The 21,677-nt window shown below is 41.7% G+C and overlaps 1 protein-coding gene across 4 annotated transcripts in view; it reads right to left on the bottom strand.

Annotated features, from left to right (window-relative positions):
* The window catches only part of ZNF827 (zinc finger protein 827), a 160,974-nt gene that overhangs the window by 103,347 nt on the left and 35,950 nt on the right, over positions 1-21,677 (bottom strand). For 3 of the 4 annotated variants that reach the window (XM_074993239.1, XM_074993241.1, XM_074993242.1), the window contains exons 3-4: positions 18,263-18,435; positions 7,145-7,625 (exon numbers count right to left, since the gene is read on the bottom strand). In XM_074993239.1, the coding sequence (XP_074849340.1) occupies positions 7,145-7,625; positions 18,263-18,435 (654 nt within the window). The remainder of the gene's footprint in view (positions 1-7,144; positions 7,626-18,262; positions 18,436-21,677) is intronic. The other variant, XM_074993240.1, reaches the window with a different exon arrangement.

Genomic DNA, 21,677 nt, shown 5'->3' with positions numbered 1-21,677 from the left:
CCTGGGAAACTATCTTGTTTTATATTTTAATTAATGATATTGGCACAAAAGATCAGTGTGTGTTCTAACAAAATTTGCTGATGACACAAAATTGAGAGGTATCAAGAGAAAGGATAGGTTATTACAAAGGTAGAATTGAATAAGCTTGAGGACTGGAGCACTAGAAATGGGATGAAAGGGAAGTCATGTACTTCTGCTATTAACTGAAAACAACAGAAGAGAAGAGAGACCTGGATGTACAGTATTAGTCAAAAACAAGAGGACTATGACTAGGGTGATGCAGCTGTGAAAAGGGCAAATACAATCCTAGGTGATGTATCAAGCAAGGCATTCCAAAGTAAGTATTAATGCCACTGTACAAGGCACAGGAAAGATGTCAAGTAACAGAGTGGGAATCTTCTGTGCTATTTTGTATAAATACACTTAGGCTGTGTCTACATTTGCATTCCTCTTTTGAAAGAGGTATGCAAATCAGGGAAATAGAAAATGCAAATGGGGCAGATTTGCATATCGTGCACCTCATTAGCGTGTTCTTATTTTGAAAGAGCTTCCTTCGAAAGAAGAAAACCAGTGTAGACACTGCTTTTTCGAAAGTAAACCCCATCTTTGAAAGAATCCTTCTTCCCATTAAAAAAAGGGAAGAAGGATTCTTTCAAAGATGGGGTTTACTTTCAAAAGAGCAGTGTCTACACTGGTTTTCTTCTTTCAAAAGACGCTCTTCTGAAATAAGAATATGCAAATGAGATGCCAGAGGTGCAAATTTGCACCTCATTTGCATTTTTGATTTCCCTCACTTGCATACCTCTTTCAAAAGACGAATGCAACTCTAGACACAGCCTTACAGAGGTACTCATAGTATAGATAAAGCATATCTGTAGACATATTTTTAAGGTCTAAAACGTAGAGCCTTCATCTGCAGCCAGACTGAAAGAGCAGCAGCCACTAGCTGAGAAGCAGGAAGTCACATCCTCTCCTGAGATTCCACTTAAATTATATTAAAATAGTGTAATATCAGGCTGTTAAGGAGACAATGTTCTAATGGTGCCCAATATTACCATCTAAAGACACAGATTTTAAGAGGTTTTAAAGAAAACTTAACTTGATAGCATTCTGTCTAGCAAGAAACTATTTACCAATAAGCCCCATTTCTTTTTTGTTCTAGCATTACAATCCCCACTTCCCTATTGTTTGTATGATCTCTGTCTGGCTCTTCAACTGTTTGTGTCTGTTGTATAATTAATTTTTCTAGGTTTAATTCGATTAAGGTGGTGGGATAGAATTAGTGAGATAATTTTTTTTACAATATATCAGGATTGGTTAGTAAAATTTCAGTAATATAATTGTTTCCGGTATAGCTAAGCAGGACTGATTTCACTATATAAACTGGGATCCAAGAGGAAAGTCTTTGGGAACCAATTCTGAGGCACAGCTCCAAGACCAAAGCTGCCAGACCTCAATCTTGCACCAGTGACTCGATGCAGAAACCAGAGCCCCTCAGGTGAACCAGATCCTGGCTGGCCACCAAGAAAAGTTCATCTGTCTTATTGGAGAGGTGAACATTGTTTTCTTTGTGTGTGCTAAGTTCTGTCTTTGGTGATTGTTGACAAACATAAGTTAAGGAGGCTATTACTGTGTAATGCTCTTTCACTGGTAAAAGACCCTACAGACCCACAGAGTAAGAAGGCTACACATGAGCCCTAGTAATGAGCAAGGGCGAGTGCTTATATTGAGAAGGTTATGCCTGAGCCTAGGGCCCTTGAAACGGGTCAGGGTGGATGCCCCTAGAATGTGTGAATGATAGAAAATTTTGTTCATGTAACAGCTCAGTTTCACTTTCATGCTGCATGGTCATCTTGGAGGTAGAAAAGAGCTGTTTTCTTTCAAGCAGGCTACCACACAGGTGTGGCTGAAAACAGTCTGTCTTGAGATTGTGGCTCATGGCCCCAAGAAGACAATAGCAAAGCCAACCTCTGGGATACTTGGTTAATGAATCCAGATGGTCTACAGCTCTGCAGAAAGCCAGCCTTGTTTGATCAGCTGGAGAACAAAGGAATGAGAAGTGGCCATGTGTAACTCACCGGCGAATTTGCAAGATGAGGATGAGTGGTAGAGAGCCAGAGCCAAGTAAGGTCTTGTTGCTTGGATGGGATTCTGGGCTAACCAGAATGGATCAAGGTGTAACATTCTTTTCTTTCTGGCAACCCAGGTCTCTCTACACTGTATTCCACATGTTTCATAAACCAGAGATTCTCAACCTTTTTCTTTCTGAGACCCTTACAAGAAGCTATAAAAACTCCATGGTCCATCTGTGCCACAGTGACTGTTTTTTCTGCAAATAAAAGCCGAAGTTGGCATTAATGGGTAGCAAGCATGGTAGATACTCAGGGCACCACACCACAGGAAGCTACATAAAGCTAAGTTGCTCAGACTTTGGCTTCAGCTCTGGGTAGCACAGCTCGGGGAACCAGGCTTTGGCTCCACACAGCAGGGTATCAGCTTTCTCCATGGGCCCCAGTGAGTCTAATGCAAGCTGGGCTTGGTGGACCTCCTGAGACCTGCTCTGCTCATGTGCCTCCACCCCCTTCTTTCCCCCCCCCCATGGGCCCTGGACACCTGGCTGAGAATTGGTGTAATAAACCGTACTGTTTTTACAATACTGGCTGCAAGGTGCTGCAAATACTGAAGGTGGAGGTGCATTACTTCTGCTGCATGTATAAATTTTACCTCAGGTGGACACATGATGTGAATCAAAGTACAGAAGGTTCTGAGGCTTAGTCCAAGGAGGTGGTGAAGACAAATGGCTTGGACCAAAGAAAGAGTGATACCATAAGGGGGTCTGACAAAACAGGTGCCAAGGAGAGGGACACTGCTTGGCTGGCACCATGGACTAACTGGAAGGTAGAGGTTGCTCCCAGGGATTGCACCAAAGCAGTTCCTGGGCACTGAATGTTACATACTCATACTCAGGAACATTCTAGAAAGCTGAACTGGAACAGGTGCAGAGACTATCTCCTAGGATGATCAGAGCTAGGGAGCCTATTTTCTGATGGTAGAGTAAAAGGGCTGGGTTAATTTAGCCTAGCACAAAGATGGTTCCTAGAGGATGTGATTGCTTTCTATAAACACACTGTGGGGAGGAGTAACTACCAGGGAGTGAGATGAGCTACTTAAACAAAAGGACAATGCTGGCACAAGAACAAATGGCTATCAGCTGATCACAAATAAATTTAGGCTGGAAATGAAACAGTTTCTACCTATCAGAGGAGCAAAGTTTTAGCACAACCTTTCAGCAGGAGTAGCCAGGGATACCAACCCTAGTTTAAATATAGAGACTGATAAGTTTGTGAACAGGATTCTATGACTGCGTTCCTTACAATAGCTAGGGACAGGACCCAGTGACCCAGGAAGTCCCTGCCAGCCTGTGCTGCAACCAAAAAAAAAAAAAAAAAAAAAAAAAATAATGTAGACCGGCCTCATTTAAAATCAAACTACAGGAAGCACTAGCACAAACAGCTTGTAAGTATTCTTCTAAATTAAACTAGTTTGAGTCCTGCATGATTAAACCTGGAAAGTATTTTCCATTGTTTTACTTTAATTTAGATTTTGGACTTTACTGAATTGGTTTACATCTTCTATTTCAGAAAGGTTGAAACAAATGAAAGAGTCACATCTAGCCAGATAATTTTTCTGGAAATAGTCTGTCCCACGCCATTTGAGAAGTCAAAAGATATATATTCTTTCAGCATTAATGCCAGACACCAGATAGTGGCATTATAAGAAACTAATCAAAGCAAAATGACACAGTACGGGTGGTCCCCGACTTGTGAACACATCGCCTTACAACCATTCGTACTTACGACCAACCTCCAGCTTACCCCGCCCCATCATGTGTCCCAGCTCACCTCTCCCACCGGGGGGCTCCAGCCACATGCCTTGGATTCCCCTCCAACTCCCGTGGAAAGGCTCCAACCCCTGTACCCCAACCCCCTCCCCCACACACCAGGGCCTCAACCCCCCCACCTTCATGTGACCCCAGATCAGCCCGTCACGGCTGCTCAGCACACACAGAGTTCCAACCTGCCCCCTGCTCAAGCACCCCACCCCAGTGCACCCCCATTCAACCCCTCCCCCACCCGGCTCAACCCCCTGGGCAGCCCCAGCTCACCCCACCCCCCATGCATGGGACTCCGACTTCAACCCGTGACTGCAGCTCCGGCTCCCAGCAGCGCTCCATCTCTTCTCCATTCAACCACCCCACCCTGGTGCACCCCCTGTTCAACTCCCCTGCCAGGCTCAACTTCTCCCTCCCACAGCCCCAGCTCACCTCCGCACCCCCCTATGCTCGCTGCTCTGGCTGTCAGCCACCACCGGCGTGCACAGGGGCTCTAACTCCCCTGCCAACTGAAGCCCCCCCACCCTGGTTCACCCCTGTTCAATCCGCCCTCTGCCCGGCTCAACCCCCCCATCCTCAGCTCACACCCCCCCAGCCCGTGCTGGGCTGTCAGCTGCCAGTGCACGTGGGGTTCCAGCTGCTGCAGGCACATGAGGCTCTACCCCCTCACTAAACCCCCACCCCAGTTTACCCCGTTAAACCTCCCCCAACACCCTGCAGCCCCAGCTCAAATCGCACCCCCACCCCCGGACACATGGGGCTCCGGCTTCAACCTGAGCCCGGGGCTTCCAACCCCCAGCACATGGGGCTCCAGCTCCAACCCTCCTACCCACCCCCCCCCAGCCCCAGCTCCAACCCCCTGGCCGGGCTCAACCGCTGCCCCAACCCCCTGCTGCCTGGGTCCAACCCCCTGCATGCCCCGGCTCAACTGCACCCTCCCACCACATCTGCCACCCTAGCCCACCCCAGGCTTAACCCCTCTGCCCCCTCCCATGGCCCCAACCCACTCCCTCCCCAGCCCCCACAACTTACACGAAATTCAAGGTACACGAGGGTTGTGTGGAACACAACCCTCGTGTACCTTGAGGGATTACACTATAAGGGTATTTCCGACTTGCGACCAAATCGAGTTACGAGCAGGTGTTCGGAGCGTAACCCGCTCATAAGTCGGGACTATCTGTACACTAACTGAAAAACCTGGGACCCGAAAAAACATAATATTTATCAGGCCTACTACTGCTATATAGCCATACATATTGCACAGGTGATGGCACCAACTAAACGTAGTGTTACAAATTATGTTTCAAAATATTAATTGCTCTAAAAAATACATTCCTCCTCCTTTAACATAGCTTTTCTTGTGTAGTAAACTTGGTGACTGTGGCAGTATATTTTCATCCAAATATGCACACACACAAAATTACAGATACATCTCACTCCTCCAGTGACTTTATAGCATGTTGCTAGGTAACAGTGCACACAAGTCAGGTTTCAGGACCTTTAGTAAGTCACCATAAAATAACTGCATGGTTTTTTTTGCATGAATAATGTACATTTGTATCTTTTTTTTTTTTTCCTGATGCCAACAGATCAGTCATTGAAAACACGATTGTCTGCCAAATTGTAAACAGCTCCACATCAGCTGTTACATGAAAAACAACAGATCAAAATGTTGTGGGCTTTTTTCCCCAGTGATCAGGCTTTTTCGCCTCTTGCTTTCTGCTCTCTATTCGTGCTCTAAGCAGCCATCATAAGCTCTATTATCTACAATGCAGTACAGCTGAGGTTTAGAGAGCCACTTACTGCATAAACATGCACTCAAGCCACGCTAATCTAAACTAGTTGTCAGAACCACAACAAAAACGGGCTTCTCCTAGGGTTTAAGTTTGAAATTGAATAACAACAGCAGCACTAACAAAAGGTGCAGACAACCACTCTTTTTTTTTCTATCACAAAAAGGGAAAAATGTCAACACATACTTCTAAAATTCAGAGGTTTCAGCGGCTTCTTCTGAAACTTAGTAAGAGCTGCTTGCTATTCCCATCGCACTTCTCAATCCTCTTTTCCTCTCCTTTTTTCTTTTCATTGTGCTAGACTCTATGAACCCTAGACTTGATTTTTCATCTCTCCTCGTTCCATCTTGTGTTCTCAGGTAAGAGTCGCTATGCTCCCTGGGGTACAAAGCTCTGGGGCAGATGAGGACATTAAGCCATCCCAAAAGACAAGGCTGAAGTGTCACTGAACAAAGGGATATTAAAACAGAGCTTGATCCTCTGGTTCACCTGGCAATGACATTTACTGAAATGCAAGTCACATTCCACTTAAAGGAACGCAGCGATCAGTTAGTCTCCATTTAAAAGGGTACTGTCAAGCTCCAAAGGGCAGAAATGGCATATAGAAATCACCTTGGGGACTGCCATCTCCATCTCAGACAGAACTGCCTCTCTACCAGCGATGCTTTCCTTTTCCTCTCTTTTAAATTTTCAGGTCCAACCTCTGAAGATGTTTAGTGAATAACGCCCCACCCTCACCTCTGGCACATTTCCAAAAGTGAAATGGTCAGTCAAATGAACAATCAAAGGCAGAAAACACAACAGGTTCTCCTCCAGCACATATATTCCATTTCATAAAATTATTCTGTAGGCAACACTGTGAGGGGAGGAGAAAAAAAAAAAACCCACCAGAAGCAAGGTCTACATTAAATAGCGATTTCAATTAAAAACAAAAGGTCTTCAGAAGTTCTTCACATGCCTCTTAGGCTACCAACGTTTTGATGATAATAATCAAGTAAATGAAGTGACATCTTCCATTCTTTATTAGCATTGATTAACTAGGCCTCACAACCTCTGTGAAGTGCGGTCAAGCATTAAGCCATATCTGAGAAATGGCATGAGGCAGAGGATGGTTAAAGGATAGATTTTCAGAGATGCTGGGCAACAATAGCTCTAACTTCAGCTGCTGTTGTGGAAGCTCAGGGCTGCTGAAAATGGTGCACAAGATGACTTGATTATGGTCTCACTGACTCATTACCAAAATCTGGAGCTACTATTCTCAGCCCCCAATACAAAAATTGTGATCTGCCAAAAGGAAACCGGAAATTATTTTTCACATCAGCTGAAAAAATAAACTTATACAAATTCCAAGTAGCTGCAGAATGGAGGGAGGCGGGGAACGGCGAGGGGGCAAGGGAGGGGGTCTTAAAGTTTGAGGAGGAGGAGGAGCAGCAGCAGCTTCTGCCTGCCATTCTGTTACCTGACAGTTTCATGAGGAAGTCTGATGCCATCTTGACAGAGATGTCCTGGCTGAATAGTGCTGATGCTGTATTGGCCACATAGTCAGAGGAGTCTTTCAGCTTTATGTTGTTGATGGCTCTGTCAACAGTGCTGAAAGCAAAGGATGTAGCTGAGATACTGTTGTCATCTTTGGGTTCTTCTTTTACTATTAAAGGTGGGACACCAGCACTGCTCTGTCCAGCCACCTCAAGTGTTTTAGACATAGATACTGTTCCTATAAGCTCAGATCCTCCTTCCCTCTGTTGTCCAGGAGAGGAATCATTATTTAGCTGTGGTGACCCCTTGACTTCAGTTTCTGGGATTTCCTCCTTCACTTTGGCTTCTGTCCTGAGGAAGTGCTGATGGCAACGCATGTGGAGTTTCAGGCTGAAGTGGCGCGAGGAAGTGAAAGGGCATAGCTGGCATTGGAAGGTCTCTCCCCTGTCCTGGTGCTGATGAACCTGATTACACAGTTGAAAATAAACACATACAGTTAAAGAGAATGTTGTACAAATATTCTAATAATCTCTCGTATGTATCTGCTTTCATGCATTTTTAAATATGTCAACTGATTACTGAACATATTATTGCAAGACTCTTGCTAGAAGATCAATTTCTAATAAAAATATTATGGCACCAACTAGGCAGCAAAAAACATTAGTCTTGAACCCAATTCAAAAACAAGACGTGTCCTGTTTCTGCACCAGAGAAATCAGAATTCCTTGTTGTATGAATCAACTTTTAAGACTTGGCTGTAATGCCTACCACTGTATAAAAATCTGACCCCTCAATTCAGACAGGCAGCTGGTTCTTGGACAAGAACATTATTTTTGAGTACTTTGTTAAGTATAACATCTATAGCATTCTGTAAATAATTTCAGTGCAAACATAGACAATGCTAATTTGTATAGCAAACACTAGAGTCAATTTATATCCCATATTAATCCTCCATCACAAGAAAAACACAGTTCTTGTTTATATCAAACAGCCACTGAAACAGTTTGTTGAGAACTAATTCTAGCAGAAAATGAAAGATTCTGGTCTGACGTGTTCTGATAAAGTGTTTGCATCACATTCTTGATTTATCAAGTGTTATCTGGTCAACATTCTTTTTAGACTGCAAGTTCCTTCACATGGGGATCATGTCTCCCCTTGTGTTTGTGCAGTGCCTGGTACAGTTGGACTCCAGTCCTAACTATGACCTTTGGGAGCTACCACTTGTGTGTGTACACGCTCTCTCTAATTTCAGCATTAAGTTAGCATTCGTGGCAAGGAGGAAACAAGCATAATGCTAGCAAACTTTCTCAATACACTTTAAAGCTAGAGTGCAGCAAGCATATGCTATTCTAGTCTTGGATAGTCCTTTTACAACGCCTGCTAGGGATGTAAATTTGTTCCATTCTATTTGGTGATTCTATAGAGGCATAGTTCAGTTCTTTGCGCACTGTCCTGTGAAACCCAGGGTTGTGAGCTCAGTCCTAGAGGGCGCCATTTAGGGAACTGGTGCAAATGTTTAAAAAAAAAAATCTGATAGGTCCTGCTGTGAGTGCAGGGGACTGGACTCTCAATGACCTCTGAAGGTCCCGTCTAGTTGTATGAGATAGGTATATCTCCACAGAGTCAGCACAAAATGACACTCAGCTGAGAGCAACAAACCCATTTTTGTTTGTGACCTAATCAGGATTTGAACTCAGGCCTGCAGAGGTATAAGATTAGCAAAGCAAGCAAATCTTGGGTGCCCTTGAGCCCCTGCGCTTTCCACGAAAGGATATTTCTTTGAGGCTGCTATATGGCAGCAGCATTTAAAGGCCCCAGACAGGATCAGGGCTCATTGTATATGTGCTGTGCTAATACACAGTGTGAAATAATCCCTGCCATACCAAGTTTACAGAGTAACGTTCTCAATGTGACAAACGCATTATTTACAGCCAGAAATTATTTTAAGATGTTAAAAGTTGCAACGAACAAAAACTAAGAAATTAAGAGCTAATGCTGAAACCCAATTCTTACAGCACCCAAAGGGGGTTTTAAAACAACCCTTGCTTTCAGCAGAACATTTGGGTAATATATCTTATATAATATGATTTTTGTAATGAAATACTAACAGTTGCAAGCAGCTTCATTATGGAAACTTTATCTCCTATACCCACTGAATTCCTGCATGCCAGGCTGTATCTTCAGGATGCCTACCAATCACTGTCTCCCTGCTCCCATATTTAACCACTTCTGACTCCTTCTGAAGGCTGTCAAACCTACTGTGGCTGTCAGGAGGCAAAGCCTGTGTGGAAACCTAGCTTCTTGTCCCGGTGACTCAGAAGGCCACTTCTGGGCTATGTCTACACTAGCCCCTTCCTTTTGGAAGGGGCATGGTAATGAGCGAGTTGGTAAGACGCTAATGAGGCGCTGCCATGAATATGCAGTGCCTCATGAGCATAATGGCAGCCACGAATGATTAAAAAGCACCGCTTTCGAATCACACACAGCCACCATTATGTAATGAGGTGCTGCACATTCATGACAGCACCTTATTGGCATCTTCCCAATTCGCTTATTAGCATGCCCCTTCCAAAAGGAAGGGGGTAGTGTAGATGTAACCCTGTAGTTTCCACAGAGTCCAGAGAAAGGCAATGGGTCTGCCGGGTGTAGATTTCTCTTGTGGCAATTACAACAGCAATGTCGCACAGCTGACTACAACTTGCTTTATTTTGAATCAAAATGCACTTTAGATTACAAATTTACAAATTATATAATAGGAAAAAGGAAAAACCCTTGTTCCCTGGTTCCAAATTTAACGACTCCTATTTAAACTATAGGAAATGGGTGAAGCAAGTGTCCAGAAGCCCTATAAATAAATTGGTTTGAAAATATAAATATTGATAACAAACAGAAAATAGTAAGTTTCATTTAAAGGCATTTTAACCATCATTCATTTCCTGATCCTGGACTGTAGGAAAGAACATAGTCATTGGCATATTGGATGGTAGTCTAAAGTTGTCAAGTTCTCCTCTCTCTGACAATGATACCTTCCAGATGTTTCACAGGAAGAAGCAATAAGCCCTACAGTTAACAGTTATAATCTAGTCTGCCTATAGGGCAATTTCTTCCTCTCTCCTATTCAGCTTATGCCTTGGGGCATGAGGACCTTATTTTTTTTTATCATATTTACTCTAATGGTAATCCATGGATCCGATGATGACAAATCTGTACAGATCACTTGTTATTGGTCTTATGGAGTGCCCTCTGGTGACTGTATAACCCAATTCTAGAGGTGCACATTTTGCTGCAGATGGTGCATAGGAAGTTTGCAATCTGTGGGTTGTGCATTGCTGATGCTCTGTGATGTCGTTTGCGTGCCTCTTGTAGATGCCGGCAGCAGTCTTCCTCAAAGGCAATGCAGGTATTTCTGACTGTTGCACGTCACTGTGTTCTGTCACTGGCAGCATCCTCAAGGTCCCTAGGTTTGATACTGCTGTACTGCAGATTGGCTTTGACGGTATCCTTGTAGTGTTTCCGTGGACGACCTATACGCCGGATGCCCTGGGAGAGTTCACCATACAGAAGCTGGCGAGGGATTCTGTTGGCATCCATGTGGCTGATGTGACCAGTCCAACGTAGCTGTGACTTCATAATCATCATTTCGATGCTTGTCATCTGGACAAGCATCTCTCCAGGACCCCAAGATTGGGCACTTTGTCTTGCCAGCGGATCTTCGTGATGTTATGGAGGCAGCGCATGTGGAATGCTTCGAGCTGCTTGATGTGACGCCTATATAGTGTCCATGTTTCACACCCGTACAAAAGAGATGAGAGAACAACAGCTCTGTACACAAGCAGTTTTGTTGACATCCGGATGTTATGGCGGTTTAGAACTTTGACACGCAGACAGCCAAGTGCCTGGCTCGCTTTGGATATTCGCGTGTTGATCTCATTATTCAGTGATCCATCACTGGATATGACACTACCCAGGTATTTAAAGTTCTCCGCTACTTTAAGCTGAGTGCCGTCAATGGAGATACTCGGGATAGGAGCATTTGATCCAGATGCAGGTTGATGGAGAACTTCTGTCTTTCCGAGGCTGATAGTTAGTCCGAAAAGTTGCGAGGCCTCAGCAAACTTGTTGACAATGTGCTGAAGATCGTTTTCAGTGAGAGCCATAAGGGCACAGTCGTCGGCAAAGAGTGCCTCAGAAAGGAGTTTCTGCACTGTCTTAGTCTTTGCATTCAGGTGACGGAGGTCAAAAAGTGAACCATCATGCTGGTATTTTACTATAAGCATGGATATTCTCCTTGTCTGTATAATTGCCTAAACTTTGCTTTGATCCTCCTGGGGTCTTGCTTAGAAATGACAACCTGTGACAATGGGTTCTAGAGGCCCTCATTCTCAAATGACTTTTGCATCCCTTAATTGGAAGCACACTTGTAGATCCCTTGGCTTCAGTGAATCTACTTAGCTAATTGCAGAACTGGCCTCTATCAGGTGGCAGTTAAAAACATTTTGCTTTTCATTAACTTTGTTTTTACCAGCTGAATTCAGTGCCCTTGTTTTCTCACATTACAAGGAAGACTAAAAAGAAGCTCTATTTACCATCTCTGTCATATTCAGTACTTTGATCTTGTCATCTCTCTAAACTAATCTGTTTAATTCTTTTCTGTTTCTTTCTTCATATGGCGTTCTTACCAGCCTGCAGTGCTATCATGTTGTTGCCTGCTTTTAAACCTCCTCTCTTCTGATACAGATTTTTGATTGACCAGAACTAAATACAAGATTACAGGTGAGAGCATGCCCTCTGCTTGTATAATGGTGATGGCATTGTAACGTTTTCAGTATTATTGTTGCCCTGTTCTATATGCATTCAAACATTTTGTTTGCTCCTGTAACCACTACTGCACAATGAGAAAATATTTTCATTCAGCGGTCTACGGTGATTGTGATACTCAGGTAATTTTCCTGAATGGGCATGACTAGTTTAAATTGTTATTTCTAATAACCCTGACATTGCTTATTTTGAATGTAGTTTGAAACAGGCTGTTTTGATGTTTGGTCAAAATGTTGAAATAAAGCTCTGTTTCGAGGGCATCCCTTATTCCTCCTGCAATGAGGAATATAAGGATGCTAAAATAGCACACCCATTATTTTGGGAAAATATTTGGAATAACTGGCACATTTTAAAGACACAGAGTAGCTATTTTGGGATATTCCTAAATAACTCTGCGGTGCAGACATAGCCTACTAGTCCTACCATAGCAAAATCTACAGTTAACCTCCTGTTACTTCACACTGATTAATATATTCCTAACCGCTGTTTTACTATCTCTTAACCAATTTCTAATCCATGAGAGTACTTTACCCCTCACTCCACAACTACTTAATTTTCTTGACAACCTCTTGTTGAGTGCATTTGCCAAAAGCTTCTTAAAAGGCCAAATTAATTACCTCAACTAAATCTCCTTTAACCATTATTTTGGCAACAAAATATCCTAGTCTATGAGAATAAGATTTTCTTTTACAGAAGCCACCTGCCTTTATCATATGTTACTCAAGGTGTTCTATTGTTCTGTTTCTGTCATTTTAAACAGTTTCCCTTGTATTGTCTGTGATTTGCAGGATGGATCAACCCTTTGTGCCTTTTTTAAAGCCAAGTTCAAGATTTGCAATCTTCCAGCTGACTGATTTTAATAAGTGACATTTTTCTCAGCAGCTCGGTCACTTTATCTTTAAATTCCTTAGGAATTTTCAGGCAAAACATCACCAGGTGCAGGTCATTCACTGTTCTATAAATTTACCTACTTGTTCCACAACTACTATTTCTGGCACCTCGGCTTGACAGCGTCTCACCTTTATTACTTGTAAAGAGTAGCTCTGAAGTGTCTTCCCAGTGCGGTGACTCCTGATGCAAAGACTAACTTTAGGTTCCGTGCAGCATCATTATCCTCCTCAATTGCTTCCTTAACTCCCTGATGGTCAAGAGGACCCAGCAATTTTCTCATAGACCAGCTGAGTGTAACACCCTTAGAAATTAAAGATTAAATAGCCAAAAACATTTTTACTTCTGACCTCCTATTCACTGACACTTTAGCTGACAGAGTTTATGCTCTTCATTTCACATTGGTTTACTTTAGGATGGATTCCATTTTCCGCAGGACATAATTGGCTGAAATAATGACAAACAATAATTCAGGATATCAAATTTCTTCTCTCTGCCTTGTCTTAATGTGAAAATTGACCAATTTATTTATCTACTACATATTTGAGAAAGCTTGTCTGTGTGATCAAGAACGCCTCCTAAACAGTGAGAGCTCGGCCCCCCGCATTTTGCATGCGGCTTCCTCTCATCAACGTGAATGTTTGGGCTATGCCAGAAAAAACAAGATGTGTCCGGACTGGGATTGCTTTTCAGAAAACCAAACAGAAAAGAAACAGAATCACCAAAACAAGTACAGGTCTCAAAACTGACATAATTCAGCAAATATTGAAAGAGACAGAACCAGAGGTGAAGGGAAACTCACGCACCCTGATGTGCCACTCTGGTAAGGAGCTAGAGGGCTAGGGTGCTCAGTTGCAGGAGGGAGGCCACATAAACAGCCAGAGAAAAGGGGTGTTTTTAAGAGGAAAGCGCTACTTCTCTTCAGCTGTCTACTGTGTGGCTGTCCAATGCTCCATGAGTCCTCCAGCCCTGCATCCTCAGTGAGTGGGGCTGGGCACTGAGTCCTGAGGGAGCGGCTGGTGGACTGCCGGACCGTTGCTGAGCTCAGGCAATGGCTGAGGGACAGGGGCTGCCAGAGCCCCCAACACTGAGCCTCAGGGGACGGGGGAGGAGATGGGGCGGGGAGCTGACAGAGCCCATAGGCAGCACACAGCTGCATAGGGCATTATGAAATTTGGGGCAATTCGATGCCTCAAATTTCATGGTGGCCTGTGTTGCTTCATGATTTGTGTGCCTAGCTGCCTACCTACCAGGAGAACTGAGAGAGCTGGTTTTTTTCTTACCACCTTGAAACTTTCATCCGTTTCAAAATAAGTACATAAAATATTCCTAAGAAACAAACAAAATATTCTTAGAAAATATTCTTAAAACAAATTCCAATGGTATATAAACCCAGTCAGGGAAGGGCTAAAAAAGGGTCATTTTGTTGCCTCTTTTTTATTTATTTATTTTTCACTCCAGAACCCCTCTTTGTTCCATGCTTATTCCAGGCAACATCACTATCCACAGCTGTAACTTGAGTTTAAGTCATATTACGGTAGAAGAAATGAGCCCTGAGTTCCTGGGGAGCAAGCCTGATGGCCCTTCCAAAGGTCCAAGTATAAGGTTCAAACCTTTGGTTATGCAAGTTGTTGTGATTTTTGTCCCATTGTAGGCAAATAAAACCAAACTAATTGTAGTTCACATTTCTGCACAGAATCTATTTTAGGTTTTTCGACTGGTATCATTGTGGACTCCAAATGCCATGTAACAAACATAAATCTGTGTGTGCCTTGTGTGGCAATATTTTCATAGCCTCCCTTGTTTATGAAAAGCACACATGAATATTTTTCATTCTTCAGGTTGAACCTCTCTAGTCTGGCACCCTCAGGACCTGACTTGTGCTGAACAAGAGAATTTTCTGGACCACGGGAGGCCAATTTTGTCTAGCAGCTTTACCAATACTTTCACCCCTTATTGGGCTCTTATAATTTTAGGCGTAAATTATAGCTAAATAACAGCACAGAACACTGAAAGCCAGGATTGGTGTCTGAAAACAAACATCATGGGGCATGGGAAACTTGGCCACACCCATTATAAGCTAACTAAACTCATGCCAGATTTCAGATGTTGCCAGACAAGAGAATGCCGAGCTAGAGAAGTTCAGCCTGTACTTTCCTTACCTCCAGCTATAAGCTGGCAGTTTGAAGATGTCCTTCCTGGATAAAGCATTTATCCAAAAGGTATATATCAGCCCAAGACACTGTCTAGAGGTTCTACAGAGGGTGTCAAGACATCAGAAGTGCTCTGCTCCTTGCAGCGTGGCAGTCTGGGTCAAATTCATTGGCATGCCATAGTGAACATAAACCTATCAAAGTTTGTTTTAAGAAATGGAAAGGCTAGCTCAGAATCCCTGCTTATAATGTAGGTCTAAAAAAGGTGCACAACATTAACAATTCTAGTTGACAAAAAAAGGTGCTGTGACTCAGGGCTACATTGACTGGTAAGACAAAATTAAAAAAGGCTCCTCGATTTTGATGACAGTGTATAAAGACTGAAATAGGATAAATGCCTTGAAAGGTCTTGTCTGCCATCCTGCTCTACTGAAAGTAAAACTGGAAACAAAAATCTTGCAATGCAGAACTACACAGAAGGAGGGTTGGATTTTGGCGGAATCCTGTGTGAGCAGATGGTACAGACTGACGAACAAATCCAGTCCAATTACAGGCTTCATTTCTGAGTCGTTCTTTTGTTTTGTGAAACCATAGGCTCTGGGGATGGCTGCAATCTTGGCTGCACCAGGGATTTAGTCTGAATTTATAGTAGACACTGTGGGTGTGGCTCATGGCAACAGTTTGCATAGGAGCCTCTCCTCTTTATTCCACCTGCCAGAATAAGACAAAGGAGTTCCAGAGGAATGGGTACACTGAAAGGCTATGAAATCTCCAGCTGGAGAGAAAGCGTACAGCGCCTCTGATTAACGGTGCCAGTTTTTGCTTTACCCTATTGTATGTAACTTTAGGTTTTTTTCCCCCCTAGGTTTTTTTTGTTTGTTTGTTTGTGTTTTATGTCTATGCATTGTTGATTTTGGAAACCCTTGTTTGAATAGAGAGACTTAAATTAAACATTTTACACTGTGATAAAATACATCCGTGTCTTTTCTTGCCATCAGCTTACCCCATCACCAAAGAAAACTCACGTCATTCTGGCACGGTGATTTCATCACACATATACTCTGTTCTCCTCACCAGTCATACATGTATTTTGGAGTCATCTTCATTTTGTCCTCCTTGATGCACCAAGCTGTTACCACAGGCCTTCTCAGAAAAGAAGGTATATAATACAGCTCAAGCCCCTATCGTCACTGTACAATTGACAAAAAATATTTCTAAGCCTTTATACTGTAATTGTGGTAATTTGAAGGTATCCGTAAACCAGGGACCACCAAAGTGAGCATGTGACACTAAAAGTGGCCCACAGAATCCTCATATGCCCGCATCTATAATATGGTGGCATTACCAGCAAAGGCCACAGTTCCCAGCATTTAATTGTGACGTCGGAATGTGTGAAGCGCTGACATTTTCAACCTGCAGACTTCACCTATTTTTCAAGAAGTGGGATGTAATTTGTTCCATCTTACCTTACTTGTTTTAGCTCATTTATAAAATCCCATCTCTTAAACATGACTCGGAGCTTACAAGCTTTTTTTTTTTAAACAAAATCCCACCAAATTAATTAATCCCAATTGGATATCCTTCACCCCACAAAGCAGAAATAAATTTAACACAAGTCTCCTCTTCTCACCCACTTCAATAGAAGCCTGAGAAAACTGATGGGCTTTTACTTCATTTTCATAGTAGTCTCTGTTGGAACAAAGGAAGAACAAATGACAGTTGAGGGCCCTCCAGTAAGCAGAACATTCCAGCCTCTGGAGGTTTAAAACTGGGAACACTTTGTTCAAGTACTTCAGCTGATCTCAGTCATTATGGTGGAAATACAGGAAAGACACAGGCTTACAGAGAACTTATATCTGAGCCATAAAGAGTTTTAAGGGATCACTATCAACACCTTGAATTGCATCTGGAAGCTTAAAGGCCTCACTGCGCATTGATCAGGAGCGCCAGAGTGAGACCTTTGGGGAGGATGCATGAGACCAGCCTCAGGGCAGATGAGTGGTTACTCATATGTTCACGGCAGCAATTATCAACTAAAGGAAGTTTATAGCAAAGAGGCCCTTGGTTGAGCCCTTATATGGACCCTTCTCACTGTACACACGTTAAAGAAAGACGTGATGTAATCAAGCCTGCTGCAAAATGCTGCTAGCTCAAGAGAAGAGTGTGAGCATGTGGTGATAGCAGCAGTATCACTCACGTTTATAAATATTCTAATCTGGGGTTTGTTTTTTATTTTATTCCCAATTCATCACACACGGACACATAAATACTTGTCTTAATGATTATGACTGAGAATTTAAATAAACTCCTTAAGTCCCCTACCCTACGAGTTATTGATTTGTTCTGAAAGCATTTTAAGACAATGTAACCATATAAACCCACAACTCTCAGTTGTGACAAGGTCAGAACCCAAAGTCTGTGTATCATAAAAGGTGCACACAGTTAGTCAGTGTCACGGGGGTAATTTCTATGACAGTTTTCCTTTAATGAATTTATAAACACAGTGTATTAACGAATACTGGGATAAAAAGCTGGCACACTAGTTGTCAAAGTAATTGCAATTTTTCTGCTCATGAGTAGCTTGATTTGGTTATACATTTCCTGAATATATAGTAGAACAACTAAAAAAAATTGGTGCTGTCAGACTTTATTGAAGACTCTGTTTTACCTAATTAATTCCTTGGGGGTTGGCTGTTTTTGTTTTTTTTTTTTGTTTTGTTTTTTGGTCGTTTGAATTTTTTGTGGCCATCTTTGAAAGATCGCTACCTGATAGTTTAATGTTTTTATCTGTATTAAATCTGTATGTTTGCCAGTTTAACATGGACATTTAACTTTCAGGAAGATTAGGCTTGCAATGTTAAGTTGTGCATAAATAAATAAAACCCACATGTTAATAAAAACATCCTTTACAAAAGCATATTGCAGCGAATTTGGTTTTGAACACTCCCCTGAAGTGCCTGCACACCAAACTTTACAGCATGGCCTTCCTCATAAAAGTGCCAGAAAGTGAAACTGACCAGTCTGTTTTCATTGGCCAAGTTGTACCATATCCAAAAGGCACACACATTACTTTTTTTAAATATGGAACTTTATGTGCATTCATTTTTAATAAGATGTTATTAATAGCATGGGTAGAAAAAATGAGAGTTTTTAAAATTGTGATTGTTAACCAGATAAGTGCCTTTTTTATATTTTTTGCTCACTGAGCCAGTCTCTTCATTGTCAGGAAACTCTGCCCTTACCTTCATGTGTGATTTGAGATTGTCCTTGCGTGCACAACGAAATGGACAGAGCGGGCACTGATGACTTTTTAATCCTGTGTGAATCACCATGTGTCGTTTCCAGTAACTCTTCCTCTTTATAACCAAGCCGCAGATTGGACACTGAAAAGGTTTTCCTCCTTCTTCTTCAGGGGCTTAGTGGAAGGGGAAAAGAAAATGAGAAGGTCCTTAACAGCCCCTGGCAGAATACTGCCCCCCACCTCCGGTAAATACACCCAAATATAATTTTACATAGAACTTCATCTACAAAGAGTCAGACACAGTACTGTTTAAAGATCAACACCCACCAAAGTATTCAATTCCTCTCCTTCCATGTTCCAACATCTCTAATCTGGTTATGCTCCCCCGTGAAAGCTGTAATTTAAGATTAATTTATGAAGTTAAAGTCTCAAACAATTAATGGATAGCAATTAGGGAGTGCTACATGGCCCTCATGTTCATTATGACCCAGTTGTGCTCAGATGAGTACTTCTCAAAAACATCATTCAGTGGCCAAATTTGTCTGTCAACTATTACATAAATTTTTTTTAAAAGTGATGTATTCCAGCATTTGATGGATAAGAAGATATTAAATATGGGATGATTTTCACTTCTTAACCGAAAACCATCCTGGTGTCATAAACCTGGCAGGCTCAAGGCCAATACTAAGCAATTTTAGAATCGTTGTTGAACTTGCTCACTTATGGCTCGAGCAGATGCTGCCACCACTTCAGTCACCAGGTGGTTTTAGGGCCATGAGATTTTTTTCCTCTTCTGTCCCATTTCTCTGGTTGCCAGTGCATTAATTCTACTCCCTTCCCAGATGTGAGGACTCTATTTCGCACAGTATCACCCATTGTAGGAGGGAATGGCAACCAAAGCCCAGAAAAGATTTTTTTTGTGTTAAGCAGGCTAAAGGAAAACAAGATGCATTGCTGTTTCTGCAGTTAAACATTCTGACTTCTCACTACAATGCCTCAGTTCATTAGGAGGAAGTTTGTAGTGTTGTCATTGAACTAGAAGACAATTTTTGTGATTGCAAAAGACAGTTTGATTCTTTCTGAAAATCCAGAAGTCAGTAGAGTCAACCTACTATTCTGAATTATTTGCAAACTACTTTGAGTTACTGCCAGCTATTTTCTGTCTGCAAGAATTACCATTTCCTGTGATGGGAAACTAACTAATAAATCCTTTAGGATGATTTTGCAATACACCGAAGTATAATTCCTCCGAACTGGTAGGAGTCAAAAATATAATTTTTCTGATTACACAGTCCTTCTTACTTAATCAACAAGCCTGAGACAAAGAGTACATTTTCTATATGTATTTTGCAGTTTCCGAAAACTTTGTAAGTAGAATGTCTATTACACTCAACATATCATCAAATTATTCCCTCACTGCATTTTCTAAAAAGTCAGCAGAAATCAACATTATAACTGCTAGTGTTTCACTTTCATGTCTTTCCTTATTCCTTTATAAAAGGTAAGAGACAAACTACAAAAATATATAAGTAGCATTTTTATTCATCAAATCATTTCCTTTTGTCTTACCTCCTTTTCAGCAACTGGTTATCATCAGAAGGGAACCAGAAATAAGTTTAGCAAGTTCTGTCATCTGTTTTCTAACCCACTAATAATAGGTCAATAAACTAGTTGGTTTACCAGCAGTTTAATATATTACTTTAGGCTAAACTGAGAACTGGGTGAGGGAGCATAACTTCACCAATAACAATGAGAATGACCAATATATAGGAATTATCTGAGCCACCCATAAAATCCAGCCATTTTTAGGGTGAAACACAAGAGTTGCTTATATCACTACAAAATGCTTTAACATAAAAAACAAAGAATACTGGGCCTGAGTCACCTCTTAATGATAGTGATGTAAAATTAGGAACAATTCCAACAAATTCTACGGCGATACACGACCGTAAAACTGACATGAAAGGAGAATCAAACTCCCTAACTCCCGTTGAAATGTCAGGAAGAATGTTGCAGACTTTCCAGGCAAAGTATTATTGCTCAAGTGGGATTTTGATACAGTCATACGGACTAATACCCATATCCTTGCAAAAGTGGCAGGGAATCTTAAACAGGAAGTCGAGACTTCATTTTATATTTCATCCAAAATACAACATTACCAACTCCAAAATGCTTCATAACACTGCTAGTACGATGATTTAGTGGCTGCCACTTAAGGCTCTTCCTGCACCACCTTGAACTTAACTGGGCATCACTCTTCCAAGTAATGACCTCAAGCCTAAGGTTAGCATGTGAGATCAGATCAGACAAGACCCCAGTCTGATGTGCTATTGTTGCTTTATATACCACCAGTTTATGAACTTAGCATTTAGTTCATGGTGTAGGCTTGTTAAAAGCAAGGAAAAAGGCACTCTCTCTTTTTTAAACACAACCTGGTTTCCCTTTCCTAACTACCTATTCCCCCCAACCCTCCAAAATATCTCGTAGTTGATCTCACTGACTCCTGGCTATCATTTATATCTTCATTACTAGTGAAAGACACTGACTCAATAACTAGAAGCAGACTTTCTTTAACTATAAAACATATGGGAAAATCTGCCAATCAGTGCCTTCAGAGAAAATATGTTTATTTTACTGGCAACACAAGCATGTCTTCAAGAGAAGGCCCACACAGACAAAACTTTGTAAAATGAAATATTATATTATGCTTTCAGTGCCATAAAAATGTGGCTGCAAAAAGAATTACTGCCATAAAACCATGGCTGCAAAAAGAATTAAAGGAATGTATGACATTTATTTTCATAGCAAATATACATGATCAAGTGCCCAACTCTATTTTAGAGGAATACTGTAATGTCTACTGCTCAAAAGTCACACAACAGTGACCTCTTTCTGCAGGCTGTACGCCTCTACAACAGAAAGAATGATTACAGAGAACCAAATTCCTTCAAAATCCAAATATCCTGTCCGATTGCTTTTCTTGGTCCCTTATTTTTATTTGATTAATTCCTTTCAAATAAAAAACTAATGAACATGTCAGAGAGCTTAAATTCAAATATCTTTGTTATTAATCTAACATGATAAAGTTTGTTTGGATGACAACTGAGGCTTGTGAAGCTCAGTGCATATTAACTGATCATATTTTTTTATACCTGATGCAAAGGGAAATTATTGTGTCACGGTTATCAAGGCCTTGAGGTAACGTTCCCATTACTGCCTGTCAGCATTCCCACATCTAAAGCAAAGAGAGTAGGTGCTAGAGATCCCACTGAAACACAGCCAGTTTATGAATTGCCAGTACTGCATATGTATTTAGACTGCACGCCTTCTTTCCAAGATGTATAGATAAGGTTCCATAATTCATTAGCCAAATGCATAGAAGCTGGATTTTACGACAATAAAAGTTTCTCTTCTGC

Source organism: Carettochelys insculpta, chromosome 4, assembly GCF_033958435.1.
Source record: "Carettochelys insculpta isolate YL-2023 chromosome 4, ASM3395843v1, whole genome shotgun sequence".
In the NCBI taxonomy this organism is placed as follows: domain Eukaryota; kingdom Metazoa; phylum Chordata; order Testudines; family Carettochelyidae; genus Carettochelys; species Carettochelys insculpta.
Note: the sequence above shows the minus strand (reverse complement) of the source record. Positions and strands in the feature narration are given on the sequence as shown.